Source organism: Pholis gunnellus (assembly GCF_910591455.1).
Source record: "Pholis gunnellus genome assembly, chromosome: 3".
Lineage (NCBI taxonomy): Eukaryota > Metazoa > Chordata > Actinopteri > Perciformes > Pholidae > Pholis > Pholis gunnellus.
The window spans coordinates 11,109,803-11,130,741 of NC_136529.1; the positions used below are offsets into that span (position 1 = coordinate 11,109,803).

The 20,939-nt window shown below is 40.1% G+C and overlaps 2 protein-coding genes across 2 annotated transcripts; both read right to left on the minus strand.

The window, feature by feature from the left end:
* Positions 1–2,309: 2,309 nt before the first annotated feature.
* On the minus strand, positions 2,310–5,756 carry LOC306714169 (protein shisa-5-like). Its single transcript, XM_079184124.1, has 5 exons — positions 5,681–5,756; positions 5,267–5,420; positions 4,992–5,155; positions 4,117–4,275; positions 2,310–3,049 (listed from the first exon to the last, which is right to left on the minus strand). Exons 1-5 carry the CDS (start codon positions 5,745–5,747, stop codon positions 2,916–2,918), a joined length of 678 nt encoding a protein of 225 aa, XP_079040250.1. The 5' UTR covers positions 5,748–5,756; the 3' UTR covers positions 2,310–2,915.
* Positions 5,757–7,158: 1,402 nt separating this feature from the next.
* LOC306715559 (uncharacterized protein) lies at positions 7,159–16,432 on the minus strand. Its single transcript, XM_079185961.1, has 5 exons — positions 16,314–16,432; positions 15,063–15,204; positions 14,693–14,832; positions 9,486–9,848; positions 7,159–9,102 (listed from the first exon to the last, which is right to left on the minus strand). The coding sequence occupies exons 1-5, from the start codon at positions 16,378–16,380 to the stop codon at positions 8,942–8,944; spliced, it is 873 nt and encodes a 290-aa protein (XP_079042087.1). The 5' UTR covers positions 16,381–16,432; the 3' UTR covers positions 7,159–8,941.
* Positions 16,433–20,939: the final 4,507 nt, after the last annotated feature.

Genomic DNA, 20,939 nt, shown 5'->3' on the forward strand with positions numbered 1-20,939 from the left:
TTTGCGTGTTAGCATCTTACATTTGCTAATTAGCACTAAACACAAAGCACAGCTAAGACTGATGGGAATATATAATTGGTCTTAAAGTTTTGGAAACATTTGAAGTTTGACTTCCTGGTGGTGTTAAATGACAAGACAGGGGATCTGTTAACACTTATCTGTAGTGATGGAGAAGATGGAAAAATATCAAAATATAAATGATGTTGGTAACTTGTTATCACTTATCTTTGGAAATGGAACATGTGTAAAAACAGATAATTTGAACATAAATAATGCTGTCAAGTCTGTTTGTGTTTCCAAGCATGTGGGAAAGTTCATGCCTGTATCTCTTTGGAGCATCTTGGCCTGAGCGAGCACGCAATGGGGAGTTTGTCCGTAATTGCTCCCACACAGTTTACTGATTCAGTTTCCTGAATAAATATCTAAAACCTGATTAGCAGTTTGATTTCTGATATCCAATAACATAGTGTGTCCCCCTGTCTGCTCTCCATGTGCCGGGGCAGCTTCGACTCGAGATATAAATACCAGAGGGATTCTGCAGAGCAGAAGAAAAGGAGACAAAAGAAAGGAATGGTGTGGGATGTCGAGAAAATGCTGAAAACATCTTAATAGCAGCTCGGGCAGGAGGCCAGACAAGAATGCCTTCAGACAGAACAAAGGACAGAAGAAAGGGAAAGAGAGGAGAAGAAGAAGAGGAAATGGATGGAGAGGAGAAGGAGAACATTAGTGCTGTCTCGAAAGATTATCTGCCACATCGTCCATGACACTGGCATCCCTACACGAGTGCTCATTAGCAGTCTGAGCCACACTTCAAGGAGAGATCTTATTTTAGACAGCAAGCAAGGAGCAGCTCATATAGCCCTCGTCACTGAGACAGTCAGCACTATTACTGTATTGATTAATGGATGGTGTGGGAAACTATGGGGAGTGGTGCTGGTTATTATGGGATTAAATGCAAGCACGCCCACTCTGGTTATTTAACGGCACATGATCCCAACGGAAGAGGCTAAACTGAACCCAGTGGTTTTGTCAGACTGAAGGGAATAACATAAGCTACAACATTATGGATTTTTCCAACAAACTCTGATTTCATTGTAAGAGGGTTTAAGTAGCAAGCTGCAGCAGTAAATATCTCCATTGCTTTGACGCATTACTGCAAAGCTCCAAAAGATGTTGTGTTCTGAAAACTCCTCTTACAACCGTCATCATCACATACGCAGCAGATACCTCCTCACTCTTTTCAACGCAGTGCATCAAACCATCAGTTCTAACGTGCCAGTCGTGGAGGAAGTATTCAGATCCTTTACTTCAGTAACAGTACTAATACTGTGTTGAAATACTGCTAAATGCAATTTAAGTAAAAGTATGCAATAACCAGGAGAATGTACTTAAGTATTCAGTGCAGGAAAACGCCCCCCCCCCCCCCCCCCCCGTGACTGTTAGACTATTATTTCTAATACATTATTACAACAATGTTTGGATGATTTTTTACTTATAATAGATTGATCATGTGGTTTATAAAAATGTATAAATGACCAATCACAAGTTCTCAGAGCCCAAAGTGGGGACTTCACAAAATGATTGATTACAAACTAAAATTATTACATTTATTAACATGAAACCCTCACATTTGGGAAGCTAGATCTACTAAAATATTTGCATGAAAAATGACTTAAACGATTCAAGATCATTTTCTGACAATTGGTTAATTGATTGCTCAAATAATCGTTTCAGCTGTGCTTGTTTAATTTGTAACAAAACAAGCTTCAAACTGGTTATAAACTCTGTACCTCTGTATATTCTCACCAAGAGGATGAGCCAACAAGAGGCTCACTTCATTTATGGTCCCGTTGTAAGAGAGATTTAAACTCTAAATGGGAATATTATCCTGGTTAAATTAAGTTTAGATAAATAAAATAAAGAATTGCATTACTGTGGTACTATAGACACACTTAGTGCAAGTAAGAATACAAATAAATAGTAATATACTAGTAATATTACAGTAATTAAAGGCAACAGAGGATGACCCAGTGTTTCTCTATTGCACCCATCAGACTAATAGTCCTCAATTATCCCTAAAAATGCAAAAGGACAACCAAACATGCATCATGTGCATCAAGTGGTTGAAATACAGCACCTGTGATTTTAAATCTTCATCTGAAAGAAGTATGCTTGATCATAATGGGACAAAAGAGATTCATAGGTTTATTGTTGTGTATTTGAAACAATATGTTAGACGACAAGAACATGCAGCATGAAGTATCCCTCTGTTTCCCCTTTTCTATACAAATTAAAAGCGAGGCAGTAGCGACCTCTAGAGGCAGTTGAAGTTTATTAAAATAAATAAGCATTTTCAACAGTGTTTCATCATGATTTCAACTGTTCTAATGGCACCACAGATTAACGTGCCTCTTACATAAGAAAATCCTAATAAACAAAGACTGAGTGCAACTACTCAAGTAATATTGAAAAATTGTGAATTCATCTGAATTCATCAACAATTTAAAAAAAAACTACAAATACCTTAAGCATCTGTAGATTTGTTGACATATAATTGTTTTTATTTCTTTTTTCTCTCATGACTTGAAATGTGTGTTTTGGTACTTCTTCTGAAATGCATCATTATTCAACATTCAACTCTTCCATTTAAAAGTGGCCATATTTAAAAATTGAATATTGCTAAACAAATGTCCATTACTGAAGCTTTTATTCAAAAAGGTTTACCCATAGAAAGCAGCAGCAAGATATAGCAATGTGATTTAGTAGAAAAATGTAGTTTCCCCAAGATATATTTCAATTTGACATCCTGCAAAGGGGGTTTCTATTGTAACAACACAATGTTATCCACACATTTCTTATTCCCGTGAGAATGGTGTTGCAAACGGGCAGCACTTTGGTCTAGTTAGCTATCTGGTTTAAAGGTTTGGCACATAAGCGGGGTTGTAGGGCATCGGTGCACCTGAATGTGGTGGCGGTGCATAAGGCTGACCAGGGAAGGGCATCATCGGCAGCCCGGCAGGGAATGCACCTGGAAAGTGAGCTGGATCGTCTAAAAAGACAAAAACACACATATTTGGTTTCTTGCTGCTAAAAAAGGTGTTGTTTTCCCAATTATTCTTTATTTAAATACGATGTTATCCTGTAACAATCATGAAAGGATAATGCTGGAGTTGTTCTTTATTTTAATTTTATTATCAACATATCCAATGACAACACTTCCCTATCCTGTCTGTTGCTCTCAGCTTATCATAGAGTAGTGATTCATAAACACATCAAAAATATATAATATCTCTTTTTTTTTCAAGTCTAAATAATTTCTTCAAATACCTCGGCACTGTACTTTTAGCAAACATTACTCCATCAGGACTTAAAAGGACTGCGTTGGCAGCTGTTTTTAGATGTGGTTTAATACACATTTTAAGCTTTTTTAAGAGTTTTTACAGCAGCAGAACTGTTTATGTGGGATTGACTCAAATGTTCATGAGGAACATGTCACCCAGTGCAAAGGTGTTGCTCCTTGATTGTTTTTAAATGGGTCAGACTGATAGTTCCAAAAGTGTTTTTTTATATAAATACCATACAGGAAAGTGGAAAAATATGTATTTTTGATTTTGGGGTGAACTGTTCCTTTAATTTAAAGTTGCATGCCGAGCCAAGCTGTATAAGTGCTCAAACTGTGAGTCAGGTAACATTTTCTATGGTTAAATGACTTTTACCTCTGTAACAACGGGCGCCTGAAATAACTCTTGCTTTGCAACTCTGCTGGTTTTGGACAACAATGGAGCTCCATAGCACAGAGGAATAGCACATATAAGGCTTTACATAATACTTGTTATCAAGTTCAATTCATTGTTGGTTTGGGTTTTCATCTGACTTGTGGACAATAAAAGAATAATAAAGAATATCAATAGGCTTGTTGTTTAAAACATCTTATTGTTGTCAGTAAAACTAGGAAGCAACACTGATTTGTTAATAAGAACCAGATGATCGCCCTTTAGATAGTAAATCACAGAACAATCTGATACATATATCCCGGTGGATTAGTGGACTCAGTTTTCTGTCTTAAATGTACCCGCTATATACTCATTAGTTTATAAATGTCATGAAATAACTCACTAGTTTCCATGTATGGTGGTGGTGCTGTAGGGATGGGCAGGCTTCCATATTCAGGCAGGGCAGGTACGGGCTGGTAGCCGGGGTAGGTCGGCTGATGTCCGGCGGGGGGAGAGAGGGGCTGCTGGGGCAAGTTGACTACGACAGCGGTGTTTGTCCCAACTAGAGGAAAAGTCATAGACTGAGTTTGGTTTGAAAATAAGGTAGGACACACCAATACTGTGACCGAAAGAAATTGTGACACTATTGTGAAATAAGATCAGGTTTTTGACAGAAGGAAAGGTTCGACAATGGGAAATTCACTATTGGCCTTCTTACTGAGAGTTGGTTGGCTCCTCTAAGGCTCACTTATTAAACACATTGCATTTGTTTGTTTTTAATCTGTGTGTTAAAACATCAAATCACCATTTTATTGGTGGTTGTGTGCCTGATATTTCTTGGTCCATTTGACAGGCAACCAGCGGGGAATGTAGTAGGAAGTTACTGCTCCCACTAGCTGCCTGGCAACTGGTGCAGACCAGCAAATATCTGGCACATACACCATACGTGTAAAGATTAAACAAACAAGATACAACGTGTTAATTAGTGAGCTTTAGAAGATCTGGTTGGCAGTTTAGACAGACTAACTGTTTCCATCTGTATCCAGCCAGCAGTCTGCTAAGCTAAGTTAGCCGGCTGCTGGCGGTAACTTAATATTTAGCTTCGCTTAGCATGCAAAAATCAAATCAATCTTCTCATCTAACTCTCTGCAAGAAATTGAATAAGCGTATTTCCCAAAACGTCAAACTTTGCTGTAATTGCTTGCACCTACAATACAGTACAACGTTTTATACTTGGTTGCCTGCAAAAACTGAACTCAAACAAAAAATGTGTCGTACTTTGGGGACTTCGGTTGCGTCCTTTTCGACACTTCTTGTAGCACAAACAGCACGGAGCCACACAGCAGATGATGAGACACACACAGAACATAACCGGAATAATAGTCCCTAAAATGCTTCCCAGAAGCAGAGCAATGCGGCTTTTCTTCCCATGGTCAGAAGAACTGGGGAAGAGACAGAGAAGAGATATTTTCATTTCTTAAAATGCTGATATTGTTTCTTATGCTGTAGCTGTCTTTTTTTACTTTTCTTTTTTAAACACAGGTTTAGCACACCTTCCGAAACAGAGTTGTTGTCTTTCTTGAGTAAAACGGTATTCTCTGTCACTGCAGCAATATTTCCTCTCGCAGTTTCCACAGCAGTACCGAGAGCATTGCTGAGCCTGGTGTTGGTAAGCATTTGTGTCCACGTAGCTGCTACAGTAATCAGCTGTAACATATAAAACACAGAGTCATGGTGAAGAGCAGTGAGTGCGAGAGATTAACAGCTAAACTATTTAAACAGACACATACATACAAGCTCGAAAACAAAAGTCACTGCCACTAAGAGGTCAAATCAAAGTTGTAGTAATGAAACTGTGGCATCTGATTTCACTTGATTGACTCATACTGTTTTCATTTTGTGACTGTCTGCATATGACTGAGATATCCTACTTGTGGGGAAAAAAAAAACACCAAAATAAAACTCACCCCATACAGCTGGGAGCAGGATCAAACACAGAACACACACAAGACTGGACAAGACACCTGTAGCCATAACTGCAATGACTTAGTGAAATAAGGAAATGACTGCAGTGGACTGTTTCAACCTGTCTGTCTGTCTGTCCCACCCTGTAGCAAGTAGCCCGACAGCATTCCTCACATCATGAGAGAGACTTGCCACTGGGTTAACTCTCATTCATTTATCAACAGGTTGTTTTGTAGTGAGTCTTAGTGCTGCTACGTTTGTTCGTTATGTGAGATGGCCAAGACGGCAGCATGAAGACAAATAAGCCAAGAAAACTTTTTGGATTCTGTTTTTGCACACTGGCTATACTTCACCTCCATTTGGCTGCACAAATTAATTATATAATATAATTACTTTTTACATGAAATCCCCTGTATGTTAAAAAAGGAAACCCTTTGAGGCCACAAGTAGGTCTACAGCATAACAACATTTCTCGTATCATTTTCTGTGCAATTAAGCAATTCGTAGATGCAACAAAGTATAACTCCCCCCAAATTTGCTTTGAACTAGTATTATCTGCCTCCGTTGAACTTTCCATATTACCCAACGTCCTCCTCCACACCCTCAATGAATGTACATCTAAATATATTTTCATCAAAACATCATGTTTTTGTGGTTACCTCAACATGGACTAGCAGGCCAAAAAAGCCACCTACACATTTAGCTGTTATTGACATTAGCTCACCAATATTTGTAAAAAACAAAAATTATATTTGTGTACTCTTTTCTTATTATAGATGAGTCAATTCTCAGGGGTTTTGTCTGATACTGCATGGCTTGATTAAATGCACCCTCTTCACTAACTTCTTTTTAGCCATGCTAGTCCAGACTGAAGTATCTCAAAGGCTGCTGGACAAAGACTTTCATGTCCCCCTCAGGATCAATTGTAATAACTCTCGTGATCCTCTAACTTTTCATTTAGCACCATCATCAGGTCCACATTTGAATTTGTCCAATACTTTGGTTTATGACTTGCTTTCAGCCTCAGTTGTGTTTGGTGCTATATAGCAGATGGTAGCATGCGCATGCACACACTACATCTAACATAGTACACATTATACTCAGTTAAATATTAATATTGAAACTTAAAAATATTAACGCTCGCATTAGATTGTGTAACATATTGTACAGCCACTAGCACAGAAAAAAAGTGCACTTTGAGTTCATCTTCTATACTGAAAATTCATAAGTTGGGGAAACCAAAATACATATTTTATTTAACTGTGCAGAAGAAGTGGTGGGTTTTTAACAAAATAAAATGAATGTACATATATTTTCAAAGTAGCATCAATGCCAATTATTCTTGTATGAGAAACAGCTGGAACAAGAATAAATCTCTGCTGGTATTTCGCTCATATAGAAAACAAATGGCTGTAATCCACACGCAAATAAAAACACTCCAACTACAGTCTTCTTGAAGAAACAACACTGGCCAAAGGACTGAAATCACAGGAAGAATACATTTATAAAGACAGACTTCACACAAATGGCAATCCTACAAGAAAGCACACTGACAAATCGCTTAGTTGATGTATGAAACAAATGCACATTCCCCACAAATGAACTGCTTTGCAAAAGACAAAGATATGCGAGTACATGAGGCCCCTTTCATTAGCCGGCATGTCTCATGTCAGCTGGTTAAAATGAAATGAGCCACAGCATGGACGCGACTGAACGTCATTCTGAAACCTGTACCCCTGATACTTGCATGTAATAAAACACTGAAATAGAATATATTAGGTACTCTGTTCTTTGACCGCAACCAAAGTCTAAAAAGAGGAAGCTGAAAAAGCAGGGTGGCTAAAAAAAGGCTCACGGTCTGGCTCGTCATATGAGCTGTGACTGTACGTCTGCAAGTTCATAAGAAAAAAGGTCACTTGAGCAAAACTGTTTTCAAGTCATTTCAGTCAGCAGAAAGCAGAAGTGACAGAGCAGAGCAAGGAAGGTGTATTAGTTTAGTTTTTAGATAAAAACAGAATCACAACAGACTACCTGTTCAAACCTGACTGCTATGTTGGTGCAGTCTAATTAAGGCTCTTGAGATGACAATTTCCACAAGCAAATAACAGAATACTGAATAATAGAAAAAGATGACCTTCAAAAATTTGTAACACGCAGTTTGGAACTAAAGTTGCAAAATAATGTAACACAACACGATGTGAAACACGTGCATGAATAACTAGAAAATGAGATATTATACTGCTGTGAATAATATGCACACTTTAGTTGGATAAAAAAAAATGGTGTGGCTGAGAAGGCACAATTGTTTTTTTGCATTTTGTAACAACATTTGAAATTTGTGTGGATGTTTGGTTGATTGAACAGAAAAAAATAAAATAGAAATCACCTTTGGGTTTTTCATTCAAAGCTGCCGATGCATTTCAGGTCATAACAGATGCAAGACGGAAACAATGAAGGAAAACAAGCTGAGGAGAAAGGACAAACAAACTCCCCCTTGCATATGAACACAATAAAAAAACCTTTCCCTGTGAGCGAGGCTTATTTTGTCCCTTTAGCTGGAGGGTCAAAAGAAGACCCTTTTTCCCGAAAACCGTTAGTCAACTGACTGACATTTTCTATGATAACTCTAGTGAGACGTATTACATACTTTGGAGTTGATTTGTTCCCAAGTAACACGTGCAAAGCATCATAAAGTAGAGGGAAAAGGTTCAAAGCCCTTCACCGTTCTGAAATAAACCGGCAGAAAGTAATGAGATTACGGCCGTGACTGCTCCAAAGTTTTACCACCGAGTCTGACTGCAATCACTGTAGATGATGAATGAAGACGTCAGGCCTGTTCGGCCGGAGCACAGTATCCACGGGGACCAGGAGGCAGGTGTTGAGGCATGTTAAGAAGGCTGGAAAATGTCAAAGCACTTCATCTACTTTTCAGAATCACACTCAGAGTGGTTTTACGTGTAATTTACAAGATGATCAAGATGGAGTCACTAAGAAATATATATATATATACACATATATATATATATAGAAAACAATCTCACCACTTGTATATTGTAAGTCCATGCAATGCGAGTCGAGAGGTTTCAACATTTTCACTTGGCAACTCTTTTCGACAGAACAGATGCACTACAACAACTATTAATGTGTCATAACATTTCCATATTTAACCACCAAAATGACAAATTACACATCTTCAGTTCTGCCAAGTTCGAAAATGCTGCAGCATGTTTTTAGAGTGGCTAAGAGCGTAGCACCGTGGTTTATTATCCAGTATAATCCGGGTTGTAGGCTGGCTGGGCCAGGTAGTTTGGGTTCGGAGCTTTGGGCTGCGGCTGGACAGGAGGCTGCAGAGGGTAGGCTGGCTGGCCGGGGCTGAATGCAGCCTGGCTATAGGGCATCGGCTGGGGAGGGAAGCCAGGACCGGCTGCAGACAGAAAGATAACAGGGCATGACGATGAAAGGGCAGAAAATAATTTTACAGTAACCACAACTTCAGCTCCGTCCAACAAAGTCAACATAAATGTTGCATTTCCTATTTTACAAAACCCAGACATGAGCCAACTTCCCAGCAGCAGCGGTTATTCCACCTCCACTTCCGACTGCAGCTATTCTGAAGCAACAAAATTGCATAATGTGTTATTTTTAAAGCTGTAATGTGTCATTATCCCATGTTGAAGGTTATTAAAAAAAGTCATCTTCATTCCTGTCCTTTCCCTTCAGATCGAATTTGTCTTTGATATGACAACAGGCAGTAATCACAATTAGACATGTAATTATTTGGCTACGTTTTATAGAGTTCACACTCACTGGCTTCCTGATATGTGGGTGGCGGTCCTGCTACGATTACTTGTCCATGGTAGGGTGGTGTTGGCATGGGCTGAGCTCCGTAGCCCTGGGGCCCTGGCTGTGCTCCGTAGCCTTGGGGCCCTGGCTGAGCTCCGTAGCCCTGGGGCCCTGGCTGAGCTCCGTAGCCCTGGGGCCCTGGCTGAGCTCCGTAGCCCTGGGGCCCTGGCTGAGCTCCGTAGCCCGGCTGCACTGGTACGGGGTGGTAGATTTGATACTGGCCTCCCTGGTAGGACTGAGGCTGCCCAGGTGTTGCGGTTGGCTGCTGCGGGTACTGCCGAGGAGTGGTGGTGACCACTGTGGTGTGGGTGCTGGTAGCTATCACAGCTGTAAGCAAGCAGATGACAAATACAGTTAATATAAGCTAGCCAGGGGGTAAATCACAGTTTCAGTGGAAGTGGAGGGGTACAACCATGCTGAACAATGAAAACGTAAAGTACTGAAATAAAAGTAGCTTTGACCAACAAAAGTAGTCTGGTCTGAACTCTTCGTTTGATCTTATGCTGGTTAATGTGGTAAATGAGATCACCGAGGCTGACATACAAACTAACAGCAGCATGAAACTGCCCAAAACACATGCATGATAAGTCACAAGGTTAACCAGAAATCATTTTCAGAGCATAACCACCAACACCACACAGACTGAGAAAAATACTTACATAATAGTAAGAGCAAGGCATTACAACATTAAAAACAGGAACATACAAAGGAGACATTCATGTGAATTACAAATATGCAAAAAGACTGACGATAACCATCAGACCATCACTTCTGCATTTATCCAACTGCACAAACCAGGCAGTGAAAAACAAATCCTATAATTGTATGAATGATACTTAATTTGGTGTCACAAAAATATTGAATATAACACATGAGGGGATACATGAACTCCAGGGTGTAATTTCAATTTTTAGTACAAACATGTTTTTTTAAACCGGTGTTTTAGAACAGTTTCATTTACTAAAATCTCTCTAGCAGGTTCTTCTGACTGCCCAGCTGCCAAAATCCGGAGGAGAGATGTTTCATCTGAGTCAACTTTAGTGATCACATTGTCACATGAGCAGCAAAAAAAAACAAAAAAAAAACAAATCACACTTCCTGTGCATTTTTTTCAGGTTACACAAATCCTAATTCTCAATAAGTTTATTCATACTACATATTCTCATAAAATGAGACTAGAATTGAACAAAAGGCACTAGTTAGGAAGGCTATAAATGTACATAAATACAGAATCAAACCGCCACCCTGGTTGTAAGTAAACCCATCTCTGTGTAAGTGAAATTGAAAGACAGCAGTGTTTAAAACAACAGCGGCCCTGAGGGAAGATAGCTGTGTGTGTGTGTGTCAGTCACTCCCCCACCATGATCATTTTCGCCTAACAGAGTGGGGAGTCATCATGACCACTTCCTGTAAATGACGTGGGATGGTCTTGAGTTTTCCCCGCTGTGGTTGTCGTGGAAACAATGAGTCACACGGGGTGGAGCTCTGACATTCCTGAATGTGATCCCGACATGCAACAGCCCGAGTCTGGGAGTCCACATTCTCACTTGTGTTTCAGCCTCCCGCTCTCTCCGTGCCAGAGCTTCGCTGCTGCATGGCAAAACCTGAACACGCTGGCTGAAGAGACCAAACTGACAGGCAGCGCAAGAGTGTGTACTTTGAACGTTGCACGAGCTCGAGTGCCAGCACAAATACACACAGTACTCAGGTACTTTCCTCCACGAGTTAAAGACAAGTATGTGTAGTAAAAATCCAGTCTAAGCACTGGGAAGAGGAGAAAAGAAGAAATCTAGCAGCAAAAATGTTGAGTTGGCGGACAAAAGAGACAGGAGATAAAAAAAAACACCCTGTTGTAATGGAAAACAACAGAGGATGCAGGATGTCTGTGAAGGCACAAAGCCCGTAAAAAAAATAAGGTGTGGAAATTCACATGCCAACAGTGTGTAGAGATGTCTGTCCTGAAAATATCAAAAATATTCAGCCCAATTTATATTTGGATCGGAGTTCCATTTCCTTTTTTTCCCCCAATATGGTTGTCTCAGTATGAACACATTTTCTTGTACTTATAAAAAGCTATAAATTAGTGTCGTATGACTCGTGACCAACGAGGGAAAAAAAACACTGACTTGACCTGAAATCATAACCCATATTCTGAAGGAATCTAGAGTTAAAATGTCATACCAAAACTTACTAAAATAAAATATACAACCAAGACAAAGGTTTTGCAAAAATAATATTCTGTGTATCATATAATCATCATCACAGCTTGCCAATTTAGATTATAGTTTATCAGATTTTAGTTTGCGTATTTTCACACAGCAACAATACGATTCGGTGTGCAGGCCGCTGTCCAGACCGACAGAGAAACATCACCGATAGTAGACTAAAGTATTGTCTCGTTACATCGTCATGACACATCCCCCTCTCATATTAATGCCTGCCTGCTTTTTCTTTAAAAAAATAATTTAACTTCATGTTCAACCATTCCGACTTTATTTCTGTCACAGTACAGCTCTGCTCTGGTGACACCTCATGTTTAACAGATGCACTATTTATATTTTGTAATTCTTTACACCCCCAATGACTCTGCTGAACTTGTTAACTTTGTGTCTGCTAATTTCCAACAGCAGGACCTGAAAAGTCTGCAGTGTCAAAACTTTGTTTTTACTCTTTACTAACATTTTTGTCAATGAAACTTAAAACAAAATTTATATGGAGATTTTAGGGGCGCAGATTTTCCTAATGATTCAATCTCACAGATGCGCATCTCTTTATGAACAAATGGCACCACTTACGCTGAAATGAGCGATTTACGACAAGTTTGTCCAGTTAAGAAAGATTAGTTAGTCCGACTCTGGATAATTGTACGTGCACACCTCATAGAAAACTGTAGGAAAGGTTTCGGATACGAAAATGTTCATGCATGAGGCCCACTGTCTTCGTTTGTCTGTCTGTCTATCGGCGAGAATACACAGACTCCTAGTAATGAAGGACATTTGATGGACAGAGGCAAAGAGAGAATTCATTACATTTTGTTTTGATCTTGATTTGAGATGTAGATGAAACTATGCAAGACAGAGACTGGGTTGCAACCTCTGTTGGAGTGTTTCCAAGGTGTTAAAATGTACTGTAAGCTGACTTACGTTTGAGAAGTTAATGATGGGGGGCTTTTGCACATGAAGACTGGTTGAGTATGATTATGACGTTGTGTCTCAAAAACCTTGTGGAATTGTGGGAACAACACAACTGCAGCAATGTGTCTGTGATGCTGATTACTGTAGTGGAAGTTAGGTAAATGAAGGAATACAAAGTACTTAAAGAGTTATTGTGGTAACAGTAGAGACAACAACAAAAAGATAAATTAAGGTCAATTCTATTACGATTTTAGGAATGAGGCTGATTACACTCTGTATTTCCGTTATCATCAATTATAATTATAATTGTTTCCTGACTCAAAATAAACTGTGGTGTCCATGTTCTTGCAATGCTGTGGTGCATGCATGTGTGTTTATCACACAGGAGTAAGATACATCAGGCTCTGGCTAAACAGACTCCATTGTTGGTTTTGGACTTACTCTTTTCATAGGATTTGTTGACAATAACAAACATATAGAATGTCATTAGACTTATCCTTTAATAAACATTTTACTCAACCATAGATTCCTATAAAGCTGTTTTTGAACAGCTGGTATTCATCAAAGATAGTTTGCCCCAATTTGGAGCACTGAAAATGAACGGGCCCTAACTTGTGTAAATTAAGATGTTTAAAAAGTGTAAATTAAATGAGGGCGTGATCTTTCCTTAGTGGAACGACAGTAGTGTTCAAGTCTGGCACATCTGGGTCATCAACACGGCTCACAACAGAAGATCCCTGCACAGCATGCCGAATGATGACAAACACAGATAAAAGTACCTCTTTGTAACTGTTGGCGGTGTCATGTGATTTTGGGAATGTTCTGTCTCTCAACGTCCGTGGCTATTAGTAAGACTAAGTCACTCCAGTAATGAAAGTCAAGTGGTGGGTGGGCAAACAGACCTCAGAAGAGTCCCCTGATCCGTTTTCAAAAGTACTCTGGTAAATACTCCAACACACTGGAAACTAAGAGTCTGGCTTCTTCATTAAAACAAACCCCAAACAATCTGACACTGCATTTTACCTAGAATGAGAAGCGCAACAATGTGCTCCTTGTTGGCTGTGTGCAGGAAACATGCAGCAACATGTTGCAGAAGCAGCAGCAGCACATGGCCACATGCTGCGAATACAATACTAACTGTGTGTGTTACTTGTTACTCTGTCCTTTAAATGAAATATTTCCTAACTTATACTAACACCTGATTGCTGTTCAGCTCACAGCTTTAGAATGATGAAGATACCACGAATTACTAACTAAAAAGACGAAGTGCAACTAAGTTTAGGGTGATTTGCATAATACCGTCAAAATTATTTAACATTTATTTAGTGTCCTAAAAGCGTCCTATGGTACATTGTCTGTTAAATCAAAAGAGAAACTGTTTATGGTTAAAATAACCAGATGGGAACATCTGTGTTTTGGCTGATGGGGGGAGTTAAATGCCTTACAGATCAAGGTACTTCAGAGCACCGATGCAATCACATTCACGTTCCTTTTGCACCTATGTTCCCCTGACCGGGTAGTTTCAGGAAGTGAACTTCAAGTAAACAATACAAAATTTATATCGTCTGCTCTTATATTGTAATATCGCACAATGCTGCAACCAGTGAGTACCTCGTGCCACCTATGCTGACGTGCGCTTGTCTTGTAGTGTTGATGTGTAGCACAGACCGAGACTAATCCCAATCAATGTTTCATTGGCATGGTGGTACATTATTGAATCTTGAACTAAACATTAAAAAAAAGCTTCCTCTTTAAGATTGCTTTTGTAACCTGGTAGTTCCTTCAGCAGCGACGTTGGCAGTCAAAATCTTTGGCCAAGTCAAGCCTGATGTTGCCTTACACTATAAGAACGATCCCAGTCTCTCCCAGACAGTGAGGCCTACAGTTTATAATTCAGTCACTGGTATCAGATCAGTACTTGCCATCGGCAGACAACCAAAGCCGTGGTATCGGTATCAGGACTGAAAAGGTCAGATCGGTGAATCCCTGAACAATAGATTTATTAGATTGAATTGCTAGTGGTAAAGGGCTACTTACGTCTTGGCTTGCGGCACATCTTGTACAGGCAGCAGCAGGGACAGACACAGCAGCAGATGAAGATGAGGAAAGTGACGACGACGCATCCAATACCAAGGATCATGGGCAATGGTGAGGTATGATAGCCAAAGCGATGAATACTAAAAGAGAAACAAAGAAAACATCAAGCAAAACAGTATGTATGTTGCTGTAACTTTACTTTCATGCTGGTGGTCGCGCACAGGAAGACGCTACTTCCTGTTGCTTGCCTGAATAATCATTGCATATTAGGCTGCAGTGCAATGACACATCTCCGCTGAAGTTACACAGGGAAAAAAGGAAACTTAAGTCAGAGGCCATTTATCATCTATTACAGAATAAAACACAATACCAGTCTTCTTGGTCATCCTCAGAAAACCGATCGAAACTGTTCCTACAGCATGTTCTGTCCATGCAGGAACCACAGCAAAATCCTTTCCCAGCGCAACTTTTGAATGGTTGGTCATAGTAGGACAGGCAGTCTCCGCTCCCTCCTGCAACAGCAGAGAGACAGAAAGCAGAGAGGGGCAGGAAAGGTTAGCCTCAATACAACTGAAAACAAATCTGTAGTGGAGATGAACTGAACGAGAATGGTAAATCGTGGTAATGTAATGAAACGCATGCATGTCTCAAACCAGAGTTCATATATTGGTTTTGGTGGTCTGGGACCAGAACAGTCCCAAAACAACTGAAACAGTGACTCCATTAATCGATTAATTAATGGAAAGAAACTTTTAGTGTAAGCTTTTTTTTTCCAACTGACTAATTGTTTTGTTAATTTTTCAAGCAAAATTGTCAAATATTCTCTACTTCTATCTTTTCTATTTTCTGTTTATCTCTCTTATGTTGTGAGCTGAATGTCTTTTGGTTTTGGACTGTTGCTCAAACAAAACAGAAAAGGAAATGTCAATACGTTGTCTTCGGCCTTGTGATCATTTTAATGGCCGTTTTTACACCATTTTATAGACATAATCATTTGGTAATGAGGAGAATACAGCTTTACAATCTATTTAATATTGGTGATGCAGTGTAATACAACAGTTCTGTAACGAATCCTACATTCATGAACGTTACAATGCTCATGTCTTTGTTGAAACTGTGTAGGTTAGACAGGTGGTCCACCTTTATTTATTCATCTTCACAAATACTGCTGTAAATAATGGATTTGTAATGGTAAGACAGAACATTATATATATTTATAGTATTTAAAATAATCATATTATATTAGACAGAAGCAGCAGCAGCTAGGATAACGTTATAGGAAATAGCACACACACAAAAAATAAAATCAACCGGTTGATTAACGTTTTACATCTATCGGTGTACTGACCCTCAAATCCTAATATAAGATGGATCAGATCCGGTTAAATAGCCAGTTGGAAGTAGCGACACTAACGTCCCATTGTTTAACCAGTGTTTGAACAACAGACGGTAACTTTAACACACAACCCAGCTTATCGGTCGCTGACATCGCCCCGGATCTTCGGTCGGTTGAGCCCCGGTTTCTAGCGACCGTTGCAATAACGTGTACAACATGAAAACAACGCGAGAGACAAAGAAGACAAAATAACGACCATTTAAAGTTGAAACAATGAAAACTCACCAGACACAGGCGGTGCCAGCACCACTGTTAAAGCCAACACAACAACACCGAACAGGCCTGACGCCATGGCTGCTTCAAGACTCCCGGATTGAGGAAGGACTCCGTGCGGGCTCCTCTCCGACAGACTGAACCCAGCGGCCGCCGCAGAGATCGTCTGTGCACACGGTTGCGTCACTCAGTCGAGGTTCCGCCCCTGTTCCTGGGCAATGCTTTTATCCCTCGTGCCTTTGTGTCATTTACTGTATGTTAGTAGATGTTTTATGAAGGTTTAAACTCGATAATAAACATTGTGCCGGGAAAGCAGACTAATCTGAGTGAAGAAGGCCCACAGTGGTGGAATGTAATGTAGGTAAAGAGAGCGTCAATATCATCTGAGAGGAATTTTGTTTGTTCCAAAAAAACAGTTATAGGACTAATGGAAAATGTAATTGTACTGCAGTCAAAGGAGTTAGCCTAGTTTGTGGAGGAAAGGAAAACATGTAGACACTTTGACTGGTTTAGATGAGTTTGTAAACAAGGATCAGGCATTTAGGAGTGGGACAAGGACATGTATAAAGAGGCAAAATACAGGTTTAGTAAGGCGGTGAGAGACGCTAAACGACAGTACTCTGAGAAACTGCAACATCAGCTCTCCGCAAGTGACTCTGCCTTCTGTCTGGAGAGGTCTCAGACAGATAACAAACAACTACAAGCCTAAAGCCCCCCAGCCCATGAATGAGCTACGCCTGGCAGACGAGCTGAACGAGTTCTACTGTCATTTTGAAAGACAATGGGACAGTCCTGAACCCCATCCCCCATGGCTCCATCAACATATTACAGAGCCTGTTGGCTCAACATGGCCCTTTATTTCATCCTCCAGCATCTGGACTCCTCAGGTTTGTGGACTTCAGCTCTGCTTTCAACACCATCATTGGTGCATGACAAGCTCTCTCAGCTGCACGTGCTCGACTCCACCTGCAAGTGGATATCAGACTTCCTGTCTGACAGGAAGCAGCATGTGAAGCTGGGAAACCACATCTCAGCCTCCCGGACCATCAGCACCGGTTCCCCCCAAGGCTGCGTTCTTTCCCCTCTGCTCTTCTCCCTGTACACCAACAGCTGCACCTCCAGTCACTAGTCTGTCAAGCTCTTGAAGTACGCGGGTGACACCACCCTCATTGGACTCATCTCTGGCGGGGATGAGTCCACCTACAGGTGGGAGGTTGACCATCTGAACAACCTAGAGCTCAACGCTCTAAAGACAGTGGAGATGGTTGTGGATTTCCCGCAAGAACGCACCTGTCTCTATCACCCCTGTGTGACTTCCCCGTCGACGCTGTGGAGTCCTTCCGCTTCCTGGGCTCCACCGTAATCCAGGACCTCAAGTGGTCCTGGATCACTAAGAAGGCTCAGCAGAGGATGTACTTCCTGAGGCAGCTGAAGAGATTCAACCTGCCAAAGACAATGATGGTGCACTTCTACACAGCCATCGTTGAGTCCATCCTCTGCTCCTCCATCACAGTTTGGTGAGCTGCAGCCACTGACAAGGGCAGGCTGCAGCGCATCATTCGCTCTGCCAAGAGGGTGATTGGCTGCAATCTGCCGTGCCTCCAGGACTTGTTCACTTCAAGGACCCTGAAGCGAGCAAGAAGGATTGTAGCCGACCCCGCTCACCCTGGACACAAACTGTTAGTGCCCCTTCCATCTGGCAGGAGGCTGCGGTCCATCAGGACCAAGACCTCACGCCACATGAACAGTTTTTTCCCTCTTGCAGTCGGGCTCATCAACAAAGCCCGGGACCCCCGCTGACTCTGACATCCCCAGGAAAATGTCCTACCGATACACTCCCCTGCACATCCCTTCTATGTTTCTGTATTTAAATACACTTGACACATTTACATTACACTTACATTATACTTGTTTAAAGTACTGTTATCTGTTTGTCTGTGCACTATATTTGATAGTTTATTGTGAATTTTAATGTGTTTCTATTTTTTGCACTGTGTTGATTGTTTAATGTTATGTACTATCCACCATGTCAAATTCCTTGTATGTGCAACATACTCTGGTAAATAAACTGTTTTGATTCTAAAGACAGCATATTGAATTGATATGAGCTGGAGGATTAGGGACTTGGCATAGTAGGACAGGGTATGTGGGTTGTTCTTTTTTGCGTTGTAAATTCCAATGTTATTTCATGTTCATACCGTATACCTTCAAACAGATGGTGATTTTATTCAAATTGCATTAGGATTAAACAGCATAGCCGACATTTTATTAATTGATCTTAAGCTCTCAAATGAGCAGTAGCGAGGCATAGTCCTAATAAATCCAGATATTTAAACGTACCCGTCTAAAGCTGACTTTCAGTAAGCACTTCAACTTAGAAATAATGAACTTATTGCTGTGTGACACAATCATATCAGAGTTAGCTAATGTATGAGTAATGGACACAATAGGCTTGTTTTATTGGCACAAATGGGCCCTATCTGTAGATATGCACTTTTTAATGATACAGCACAATTTTGTAATTTACAGCAAATTATTGCGCGTACCCCTTCTTATCATGCTAATGGCTCCTAGAATATACAATATCTCTTTATTCAGTTTTAAATATAAGATCATGTTAATGTTTTAGTTTGTCAATGTGGAGCAATATCCACAATTACAGTATCAGCAGATATAATCATGGTCTTATTCTGATGCAGGGCCCCTCGTCAAGACACGTCTTCAAATCAGGTCTGGGACCCACCATATGGCACTTACAATGTTGTAAAAAGCTGTGCTTTAGAAATGCATATTCCCACATTCCCTGCAATGCTATTATAGATGAATCTTTAGTCTCTATTTACTTTTCTGTTGATCAACTAATCATTTAGCCTGTATAACAGAAATGTCCATCATATTTCCAAGAGCCAGATTCAGAATCAGAATCAGAATCAGCTTTATTAGCCGGATTAACCAATTATGTTTGGAAATTAACTAATTGGTTATCAAAAATACATTTCCTGTGGATTGACTTATTAATTTAACATGACAAAGTGAAAACAAAATGGCAATACGGGAAAGAGCACAGTCAAACTGCAGTATGATATTCAGGAAATAATGAGAGTACATCTTAGTTTTTTTAATGTCTCATGTAGACTCCGTATAAGACTCGCCCACCACATCCATTATGCCTTTTGTGGTTGGTGAGCTGCACCCTCTGAAGTGTGTGCAATAGATAGACCGGATGTGCATCTGGCTGCTGAAAGCAAGATTTGGCAGTCTGCTGTATTTGTGGTTGAGAGATCAAAAGCACCCCCACTCTCATTCTGTTAGAGTTTGTCTAGAGTTTGTCTGACCTCTAGGGTACAGTGGTGGAAGGAGTATTCAGATTTCAGTCAAAACCCTGATTTTAAAATGTTACTTGAGTTAAAAGTAAGCCTTAACAGCAAAGGATCAAAAGTAAAAAATATATTTTCTAGCTGATCAAGGTCTTGATCATTTTTTGTATATATATATATATATATATATGAATTGATCTTTATCTGTAGCTCTTTTCAGAGAAGAAAAAAAATGTTCTCGAGCCTGCAACCTCCATCCTTGAAAGTCCAGCGGGTAAAACTTTATAACAGCCAGTGTCAAAGCCTAAATCAATCAGTAGGGGGCAGCAAAACACCGTGACTGCCTTTGCTGAGGAGCAAACATTAAAACTAAGATACCACAGAAATACATTTTATACATGAAGTTTGCAGTCAAAGTTATTTGCTTCTTTACTAAAAGATAACAAATAAATTAGGAAACACTCTCTAAGGGTGTGAGATTTAAATTGGTTAATTGGTGTTGTCTTTGTTCATATTTGTTATATATTGCCCCCACCAATTATATCAGTAAGGGTAGACCACAAGCCAGTATGAAAATACAAATCAATAACACTTATAACAATAACTGATCATAAAGGAAGGAATTATTGCAGGGTTGATAGCTGATATCATTGTACCTAATAAACTTGCAACTGGGTGCAAACTGTTTATGCATGTTGAGTTTAACTTCCGTTTGTATCCTATTGTTCAAATGTTTTAGACGCAATGTAGGTGTGAACTTCACGTTTAGTTCCTCTATTTAGTTCCGCAAACATTTCTCAACAACACAACTTCACCTGTTCACTGTAGACCTTAAGCTAGATAGCCTGTAGTCCAGGTTCTCTTTTTGAACACCAGAGGTCACTTGTGCACAGAAAATCGCTCAATACCACCACTTCAACTAATCCATGTAAATCTTGAGCTGAAATATATAATTCATGTCCTGTATGTTTATTCAAAAACACTGCTGTGTATCAGAGTTAGGCACACAACATTTGAAGGAGCAGTTTGAGACGGCACTGTTGACAAAAAGTTGACAGACTTGAATCAATGTCTTTTCTGAATCTGCAGTCCTTAGAAATTGTGTGATTATAATAATGATACAACGTGTGTAGTAAAAAGCATATCAAGTATATTTATAACTTCAAACATCCACAGATGTAAAGTACCCTGGCGAGGTGACAGTTTGATCCCATGCACGAGTCACACAGCTGATTTACTGGAATGACCTTTGACGTAAAACGAATTAGATCTCGCGAGACTTCCGCCATAGCGTAAGCTCTTATAAGCACTTGCACAACCA

Bases quoted from the DNA above. Each gene is read 5' to 3' on its own strand.
- LOC306714169 (XM_079184124.1), bottom strand. From the start codon at position 5,747: ATGGCTACAGGTGTCTTGTCCAGTCTTGTGTGTGTTCTGTGTTTGATC. The intron at 5,421-5,680 runs GTGAGTTTTATT...TATATGTTACAG, and splicing joins CCTGCTCCCAGCTGTATGGG to CTGATTACTGTAGCAGCTAC. The intron at 3,050-4,116 runs GTGAGTTATTTC...TTGTCTTTTTAG, and splicing joins ACCACCATACATGGAAACTA to ACGATCCAGCTCACTTTCCA.
- LOC306715559 (XM_079185961.1), bottom strand. From the start codon at position 16,380: ATGGCGTCAGGCCTGTTCGGTGTTGTTGTGTTGGCTTTAACAGTGGTG. The intron at 14,833-15,062 runs GTATTGTGTTTT...TTTCTCTTTTAG, and splicing joins GAGGATGACCAAGAAGACTG to TATTCATCGCTTTGGCTATC. The intron at 9,849-14,692 runs GTAAGTAGCCCT...GCTTGCTTACAG, and splicing joins GATGTGCCGCAAGCCAAGAC to CTGTGATAGCTACCAGCACC.